General features: G+C 55.6%; 2 protein-coding genes across 3 annotated transcripts in view; both read right to left on the bottom strand.

Moving 5' to 3' along the window:
* Mta2 (metastasis associated 1 family, member 2) overlaps positions 1-865 on the bottom strand; it is an 8,138-nt gene extending 7,273 nt beyond the window's left edge. Inside the window, exon 1 of the mRNA XM_013028976.1 lies at positions 802-865. Coding sequence (XP_012884430.1) covers positions 802-865 — 64 coding nt within the window. The remainder of the gene's footprint in view (positions 1-801) is intronic.
* Positions 608-8,876, bottom strand: part of Eml3 (echinoderm microtubule associated protein like 3) — an 11,275-nt gene continuing 3,006 nt past the window's right edge. For both annotated transcript variants that reach the window (XM_013029261.1, XM_013029262.1), the window contains exons 4-21: positions 8,244-8,311; positions 7,964-8,087; positions 7,572-7,742; positions 7,347-7,416; positions 7,153-7,263; positions 6,830-6,925; positions 6,043-6,198; positions 5,746-5,887; positions 4,997-5,148; positions 4,550-4,675; positions 4,334-4,465; positions 3,670-3,737; positions 2,922-3,010; positions 2,753-2,850; positions 2,542-2,629; positions 1,567-1,665; positions 1,168-1,298; positions 608-1,068 (exon numbers count right to left, since the gene is read on the bottom strand). In XM_013029261.1, coding sequence (XP_012884715.1) covers positions 865-1,068; positions 1,168-1,298; positions 1,567-1,665; positions 2,542-2,629; positions 2,753-2,850; positions 2,922-3,010; positions 3,670-3,737; positions 4,334-4,465; positions 4,550-4,675; positions 4,997-5,148; positions 5,746-5,887; positions 6,043-6,198; positions 6,830-6,925; positions 7,153-7,263; positions 7,347-7,416; positions 7,572-7,742; positions 7,964-8,087; positions 8,244-8,311 — 2,125 coding nt within the window. In that variant the 3' untranslated portion in view covers positions 608-864. The remainder of the gene's footprint in view (positions 1,069-1,167; positions 1,299-1,566; positions 1,666-2,541; positions 2,630-2,752; positions 2,851-2,921; positions 3,011-3,669; positions 3,738-4,333; positions 4,466-4,549; positions 4,676-4,996; positions 5,149-5,745; positions 5,888-6,042; positions 6,199-6,829; positions 6,926-7,152; positions 7,264-7,346; positions 7,417-7,571; positions 7,743-7,963; positions 8,088-8,243; positions 8,312-8,876) is intronic.

Below are 8,876 nucleotides of genomic sequence, written 5' to 3'. Positions count from 1 at the left end.
GTTCATCCCGGCCCGCGCGGTTGCCGCCGCCGCCGCCTCACTCACGGGACGCCGAGGCCGGCGCCGGGCCGCTCGGCTGCTTCCGGAACGGGCTCGGTTCCTGCCGGACCGGAGCCAAGCTCGGGCTCCCTCCGCCTTCTCCCGAGTGCCGCCCCTAGCAGACGTCCGGTCCTGCCGACCGGGAGGGAAGGCCGGCCCGGCCCGCCTCGCCGTTCGCCTCCTTCCGGAACGCCTTCGGCCGATCCGGAGAACAAGGCCGGGCGGTCGGCTCCGGACAGAGCGCAGGACGGCGCAGATCGGCCACTTCCGGAAGCCGCTCGGCTCTTTCCGGCCAACCGCGGACGGCGCTCGGCTATTTCCGCCGCGGCGGAGGGCGGGAGTGGAGAGCGGGGGTTAACCCTCTCCTGTCCGAGTCTCCGGCCCGGGGGCCCCCCGCGCTCGCGCGCCCTCGCGCTTCGGGGGCTGATTTGCAAGCGGCTTTGCCTGTTATTTGCATGACTGGTCTTCGCTCCCTTTCGCTTCTCCACACTCCACTTTTTGCCTTTACCCCGCCACCCCTTAGGGCTTTTGAAGCGCGTCCCACAAAAAGGAAAAAGAGAAGCGGAGGCGAGTTTGTTTTTCTATTTATTGCCCCTCAGCAGGCAGCGCGAGTGAAGGCCCGGGCTGGGGCTGCCCGGCTCGGCCACAGCGGGTCTGTACAGTGTGTGCAAAGGGTGCCGTTCGTCCCCTCCAGGCAAAGGCACGGTCGGGAATGTCTGGAAGTCTAGAGAGGAGTCAGCCAGGGCAAGGTCGTCCCTCCACCTGGGGGGCTCGGGCGGGGCGGAGTCACGCAGCAGGGCCGGTCCACGTCCCGTCCACGGCCCATCAGACGTCCAGGGAGGAGGCGGGAGACAGGGACGGGGTCCGGGAGGGCGTGGCGGGCGCCGGCCCCGCACCCCCAGCGCCCAGCACGCGCCACTGGAAGATGCTGGCGTCCTTGCCACCCAGGGAGATGAGGAACAGATCGTCGTGCGTAAACCGGACGCTGGTCACGTGGCTGCCGTGGCCCCCGTACATGCGACTCGGTGCCTGAACCAGACACCGTGTAAAGTTGCGGCGGCTGCGGCAGGAACCCCTGGGGGGCGGGCGGGGGGCTCAGTGGGACCCCGCGGACCCCCAGGGCCTCACCTTGGCGCGCGCGCACGGGTACTGAAAGAGGTGGACTTTGCAGAAGTCGTCGGCCACGGCCACCACTCGCTCATTGTGAGAGCGGCACAGGGAGTTGATGTCCGTCCCGTCGGAGCCATCGGGCCACACGCCTAGAACACAGACCTTCCTCAGCCAGGCCTCCTCCGTCCATCACCCCGGGCTGCACCGGTCCTGGCCCACGGGGCACCCATCAACTTCATTCCCATGCATGAGTGCCAGAGGAGCCTCCAGGCGTAGATCTGCCAGGTCTCTAGACACCCACCCCAGAACACAAAGGCCCAGTATTGAGAGCATTCAGAGCTCAGGAGGCATTCTCCATCTTGTCTCCCCACGACTCCCTGCAGGAGGTCTTTTAAGCCCTGCACCCCTCCTGCTCACCATAGACGTGGAAACCCAGCACACAGGTGTAAGTAGCCCATTCCCGATCTCGGCTCTCATAGCGATTCCTTAGCAGCTTGCAGCCTCCAGCCACGTCCCCTGCATAGAGGGGGGTCCACTCAATTCCACTTTCCACCTTCCCTCAGGAAGATGAGAGGGTTGGCAAGAGGAGTTTGAGCAGAGGTGACATGTGAACGCAGCAGTAAGCATTACCCCCACCGCCCATCATCACCTTTGAGTACTCCCTAAAGTTCTAACATCTCATCAGTTCAGACTCCCTAGATAAATCAGCCTCTCCATACTTACCCTAAGAAACTTAGAAAACTTTAGTTATTGTGCTAGTACTAGGGCTTGAACTCTGAGCCCGTGCTTAAGGCCAACCCATTACCATTTGAGCCACAGTTCTACCTCCAGCTTTTTCCTGGGTAATTGGAGCTAGGAGTCTCAAGGACTTTTCCTACTGCAGCTGGCAACTGGGATCCTCAGATCTCGGCCTCCAGAACAGGTAGGACTACAGGCATGAGTCACCTGACACCCAGCCTCCAAAACATTAGTCCATTTTCAAATTCCCACAAATCCTTCTGGAAAGAAGGCATGATTTGAGACTTTTCCAAATCACATAATTTCTCTTATATGTATAATTTCAACTGCCCCCTTTTTTGGAGGGGGGAGGGATGGTAGGGGACAGTTTGAATCCAGTTCTAGCCATGTAGCACAGGCCTAGAACTTGTATAGACTAGGCTGGTCCCAAGTTTGAGATTCTCCTGCCTCAGCTTCCCAAGTGATAGGATTACAGGGATGTGCCACCATGCCTGGCCTCCAATTCCATTTTAAACTCTTTCCATGTCCCTATCTGGTGTTCCCTAAGTATTCTTAGTATTCCCCAAGTATTCTTCATCCTTTCTCAACCAGTAGCCTCACACAAAACCCATTCCAACTGCCCCTTTCCAATGTCCTCCCCCCACTGCTACTCACAATAAAGAATCTCATAGTCGCCAGAATTGGACATGATGAAGTTCCCATCCTTGGACCAGTCAAGGTGAGTGATGAAGCTGGAGTGACCCTGGGAACAAGGGTAGAGTTTCCCAATGCAGTCACCATCCCCAGACTGCCCATGAAATGCACCAGGTCCCTTGTCCCTAAACCCACAGTGACCCTGTCCCACACTCCGCCTCAGCTTCCTCACCACACAGCGGCCAAAGCGGCTCGACTTGGCACCATCACTGGAAACACTATAGATGTAGATCATGTTATCATGGGAACCGATGGCCAGGTACAACCCATCTGCAAAGAGAGTCACTCAGAGAAAGAAGGGCCAGGGAAGAATCTGAATCCAGACTGGGGGCAGCTCCCACCTGGGCTGTACCGGACAACTGAGAGCTGTTCATTGCCATCGGTGACATCAGACACGATCTCTCTGGTCTCCGTGTCCAAAACCAACCACCTGGAGGAGGAGAGGAAAAGAGAGAAGGAAGCACAAAGGCCTCTAGGGATGTCTTTAGGGAAGGATGTCCTTAGGCAAGGTGGGAGGTAGTGAATCAGAACTTCAGAGAGGTGCATTCCACTACTGGGGAATGGGAAGAAGCGAGAGGCAGATAAAAGCTGGGGACCTTCTGATGCTCTCCAGAAAAGAAGTCAGAAACTGAGGCCAGGAATGTGGCTTAGTGGTAGAGTGCTTGCCTAGCATGCATGAAACCCTGAGTTCGATTTCTCAGGACCACATACACAGAAAAGCCAGAAGTGGCGCTGCCCAGGCTCTGAGTTCAAGCCCCAGGACTGGCAAAATAAAAAAAGAAAAAGAAAAAGAAGTGAGAAAGTACAGAGCAGGCCTACCACAAGGGCCTTGTGGAGTCAGTAAGCCTATCATTGTTTGTCCCTGCTTCCCCATACTGGTCTGCCATCCCCTTGCTCAGAGGAAGAGAGTGGCCGGGGAAGAGGTAGGGACAGTGACCACAGGAGAGCAGGGGAGGGAGGCACAGGCCACAGGGAGAAGCACAGAGAAGTGGAAAGACAAGGGGGCCCCTGAGCAGCCTTGGTCACACATGCCCTTCCCCATTACCAGCAACCCTTCCACATCTCCCCAGGGTCCTGGTATACTCTCACCTTCCTGTGCTCAGTCCTACGGCCATGACTGCCCCGCTCGGATGGAAGTCAGCACAGAAGCCTATCTCCTGGGAGGAGAAAAGGGGAATTCCAGTAAGGGAACTAGGAGACACCTTGTTGTCATGATAACTTCCAAGCTCCTCTTCTTCCAAGGAAATGATGGGCAAGAGACCTACAATACAGGCAGGGTCATAGGAACCTGAACAGGGAAGCCCCTAGCTATGCTGCAGATTGACCATTTAGCTGCTGCTGGACCAAAAGGAGGCTTGGGAGTGGAGCAGGTAACACTAGGGACACAAGAATTCCTATCTGAGGGCTGGGAAGGTGGCTCAGTGGTAGAGCGCTTGCTTTGCATGCATGAGGCCCTGGGTTCGATTCCTCAGCACCATATAAGCAGAAAAAGCCAGAAGTGGCACTGTGGCTCAAGTGGTAGAGCGCTAGTCTTGAGCTGAAGAGCTCAGGGACAGCGCCCAGGCCCAGAGTTCAGGCCCCACAACCAACAGAAAAAATAAATAAATTCCTATCTGAGTAGCCAGTATGGCCATACCAATACAATTGGCTGCCTCTGAGAAATGCAGAAGAACAGATGGATGTTGGAGAAGGAGCCATGGCCCCAAAAGTCATGGTGGGTACAGCACGAGCAATCAGGGACAGCTAGCTCTACCTTGAGATCAATGCTCCAGGCCAGCGCGTGGCCCTCCCCATCCCATAGGCAGAGCTGCCGGTCATGGCCACAGGTGAGGAAGCGGTTCTGGAAAGGGTGTGTGCAGAGCCCCCAGAGCTCATCCGTGTGGCCCTGCAGGAGAACATGGCCTGTCACTGCCACCCTTTCCCCAGCACCGCTTCCCTCCTTCCTCCCCCAGCTCTGAAGCCCCACAACCTGGATGACAGGGGAGAAGCCCTGAGCCAGATCTCCCCTCAGCAACGCGTTCTTCGTGGTTCCCACCAGAAGCTCGGAGCCAGGCCCTTCAGCAATGGCCCTCACGGCCCCAAAGTGTTCTGGAATCTGCAGAGTGGTAACCAAATGGTAAGAGCCCGCTGCAAACCATCCGCTCACACCTGTCATCCTAGCTACTCAGGAGGCTGAGATCTGAGGAAGTAAGTTCAGAGTAAGCCCAACTGAAAAGTCTGGGAGACTCCATCTTCAATTAACCAGCCAAATGCCAGACAGCCATGAAAGAGGAAGCTGAAAGACAGCCCTGAGTACAGGCCCCAGGTTCAAGTTCCAGTACTGGGACATACACATACACCAAAAAAAGTGAAGAACCCATGAGACCACTACCCATTCCTCTTCCCCCTCCCTCCCTTGACTCTGGCCAGTCCTCACCTCAGCCTCCTGGAGGGCTACCAACCCAGGTCCCCATTGCACCAGCCGACGGTCCCGCCCACCACCACTCAACACCGTCCCGTCCCTTCGCAGACACAGGGCGAAGATGGAACCTTCATGAGCATGAGCCTGGGCCACAATCCCATAGGTCTCTGTTGGTAAAACCATAGATGGGTCAGGCTCTTGGGAACGCAGGGGAGTAAGGAAAAGGACAATCTAGGCCATCACAATAGGGGAGTCACACCCACTGAGCTACTTTTTTTTGTTGGTCGTGGGGCTTGAACTCTGGGCCTGGGTACTGTCCCTCAGCTCTTCAGCTCAAGGCGAGCGCTCTACCATTTGAGCTACAGCGCCACTTCCGGTTTTTCTGGTGGTTTATTGGAGATAGGAGTCTCACGGTCTCTCCTGCCCGGGATGGCTTTGAACCGCCATCCTCAGATCTCAGCCTCCTGAGTAGCTAGGATTACAGGCGTGAGCCACCAGCTCCCGGCCACTGAGCTACTTTCTCTAAGCCCTCTGACTGTTAACACAGCTATTCTTCCCATTTATGCCAAGCATATCCTAGGCTGTTCATCAAAAGCCAGACAACTAGCAGCAAAAGTAGAGCTTTGAACTTGAGATCTGGCAGAACCCCCTCAACTCCCCCGCCCAAAAAATGCCATCTCTCAAGGTAGACAGATGAGGAACCCCCACCTCTTCCCACAGACCCCATGGGTAGACATCCCTTCTGATAGCCCCCAACCACACACCTTTAGCACCACCTCTGCCTGGAGTCTTAGAATCACAGATGCTCCGCCCCCAGGTAAGAATGTTCCCCTCAGAGTCCCCTGTGAGAATGTCTCCATCCGGGAGGAACACAAAGCAAGGGATAAACTTGGGTTTCTTGTATTTCTGGGGGAACAGAAAGCCGAGGGCAAAGGGTAAGACAAAATCCAGAAGTCACGGGACAGCTGGCAGAGGGGCAGTGTAAGGGTCCACAGTATTCAGCTCCATTCTTCCAGCCCCACTATGTCCCACCCCATGCCACCACCGCATTCATGCCTCACCCCAAAGACACCCTGCTTCCTGGAAAGGGTCCCATTCCCAGGAGCCCCTGCTCCACCATTCCAGTTCCAGAAGTGGACATGAGATTTCCCACTGGTAACAATGCAGCTGCTGTCACGAGGGCTGAAGCCAACGGCCAGGACTGAGTCATTTGTACTCTGAAAGAAGGAAGACATTAAGTCCGGCCACCCTAAACTCTGAGCACCCTCATTCTCCTTCACTTCTGTCTGCATCCCTATAAGTGACCTGGCACTGAAGCCAGGACAACCCTTTTTGCAAGGTGCTCGTCTGGGCTGGGGGTGTAGCTCAGGGACAGGATGCTCACCTGGCATTCTCAAGGCCCTGAGTTTGACTCCAACACCGGTAAAAAGAAGAGAAAAAAAAATCCCTTTCTCTGTGTCTCTCTGCCAGTACTGAGGAATCAAACCCAGGGCCTCATGCATGCAAGGCAAGCGCTCCACTGAGCCACCTTCCCGGCCCCACTTCCAGCTTTTTGCTGGGTTCAGAGATGAGAGTCTCAGGGATATTTCTGCCCTGGCTGGCTTCAAACCTCAATCCTCAGATCTCAGCCTCCTGAGTACAGCTAGGATTACAGGTGTGAGCTACTGGTACTTGGCCCCTCAGAACTTCTAAGGTCTCCATTTTACAGATGAAGAGAGAAGGGCTGAGAGAGAGACAGCCTAGAAGACTGGAAGGGAATGTATGGGTACACCCGAAGCTGTGTGTGCTCCCTCTGTCCCATTCCACCCCAACCTCAGACACCCGCTCCTCCTCCCCAGCCCACCTCACCTTGATCTCTGCCAGCTTTATTCCCCGGCTGCAGTCCCACACAGATAGCATGTGCTCATTGGAATCATCCACCACACAGAGGAAAGCACCCTGATCCTGAGGATGGGGGACACACAGTGGCAGGACGGAGTGAGACCTGGAGGCCTGGGGTTTCATGATAATCGGGCAGAGGGTGCGATCACAGCTTGAGAAGCCAGGAGAAGTTGGCATGCACCCTCTTCTCAGGAGAACTGGCTGGGTGGAGCTCAGGAAGCCAGAACTTCCCAGGCTTCCTGGGAAAGTGGATAAGGAGAAGAGGTCTAGAAACTTTGGGGCCAGCTCACCGCTGCTGAAAAAGCCAGAGCCCCGACACCACGTTCGAAGGCCCCCAGTCCAATCTCCTGCAACTTATTCAGCGACTCTGAGTTCCAGACATGAACCACAGGCTGCAGGGGCTAGTAGAAGAGAAAAGGATCAGGGCTTTGAAGGAGAGAGCCAGGCTGGAATTTCATCTTGTCTGCCTGGTATTCAGCCTCACCTTTCCATCCTTGTCCACTCCAGCCGTCTGTCCTGAGGCTACCCGCACCCCATCGGGGTGAACAGCAAGGCTAAGTAGGGGAGGAGACACTCTAGAGAAAGGGGTCTCTCTCAAGACCATCCAACTCGCATTGTTTACAGAGCAGCAAGTCAACCTCTCTCTCCTGCTCCTTCATTCCCAGCCAACCCCTCTTCCAGACAAGCCCACCTTCCCCAGGCCCCTCACCATCGAACGCAGTCCGTGTGTCCCCGGTAATGTCTCTGGCCGCCACCTCCAGGACCCCCTGGGCCTCCCCCGGGCCGGTACAGCACCACCACACAGGCGATGAAGTAGACCACCTCCCCAGAGCGCAGCACAAACAGATTAGAGCGGGAGTCGCGACCCCGGTACCCATAGCTGGGATGGGAAGCACCGTCAAGGAAAAGGGCAGGTCAGGGGCAAGAGGAAGAAGAGAGAAGAATGACAAGGCTTCTGGCTGGCAGCATCGTCTGTGGAAGGATGGGAGGGGACCATTCACAGGACTCTCTGTTCCCATACCCCAGGAAGATCCTCTAAGAAAAAGAAGCGGGGGCCCATGGTGGGAAGGTGGTTCCTGTGGGACTCGGGGGGCAGGATACACCCAGTCAAGGCTGAGGGTCTCCGGGGGTGGGCCGCTGGGCAGCTCCTCAAGGCTGCGGATGCCAGATGGGATGTACATGGTAATGGGGCGGCCGCGAAGGAACATCTTCACTGAGATGCCTTCTACAGAAAAAAGGGGGTGTCAGCCTCCCTTCCAGAAGAGCCAGAGCAGAACTCCACCCATCCTATCTCATAGTTCCCCCAATACAGGTCCTGGGGCATGAACCCAAACCCTAACTCCATCAGCCAAGGTCTCTCCTTCTACCCCTCTGCACATACCCAAATTATAATTGCTTCTCCGAGACCCAGGACCTCCAGGGCTGGGGAGGGGATCTTTGCCCCCACGGCTGTTGGAAAGAAAGAAAAACATAGGAGACTAGGATCAGGTTCCAACACTTGAGGGATGAGTGGTAGGACACAAGAGAGGTTCCTAGCTGGTCACTGGTGGCTCATCCATGTGATTCTAGCTACTTGGGAGGTTAAGATCCAGAGGCTCGAGGTTTAAAATGAGCCTGGACAGAAAAGTTCATGAGACTCCATTTCCAAAAGAACCAGCAAGAAGGGGTGGGAATGTGGCTTAGTGGTAGAGTGCTTGCCTAGCATTGAGCCCTGGGTTCAATTATTCAGTACCACATAAACAGAAAAAGCCAGAAGTGGTGCTATGGCTCAAGTGGTAGAGTGCTAAACTTGAGCAAAAGCAGCTCAGGGACACTGCCCAGGCCTGAACCAGCAAGAAGCCAAACTGAGCTGGGTGCTAGCAGCTCATGTAGCCTGTAATTCTAGCTGAGATCTGAGGATTTTGATTCAAAGCCAGCCCAGGGAAAGAAGTCCATGAGACTCATCTCTAATTAAGCACCAAAATAGCTGTGAAGTGGAGCTCTGGTTCAAGTGGTAGAGTTCTTTTTTTTTTTT

This window comes from Dipodomys ordii, unplaced genomic scaffold (genome assembly GCF_000151885.1).
Source record: "Dipodomys ordii isolate 6190 unplaced genomic scaffold, Dord_2.0 Scaffold117, whole genome shotgun sequence".
In the NCBI taxonomy this organism is placed as follows: Eukaryota; Metazoa; Chordata; class Mammalia; order Rodentia; family Heteromyidae; genus Dipodomys; species Dipodomys ordii.
This window is presented reverse-complemented; position numbering and strand designations above follow the sequence as displayed.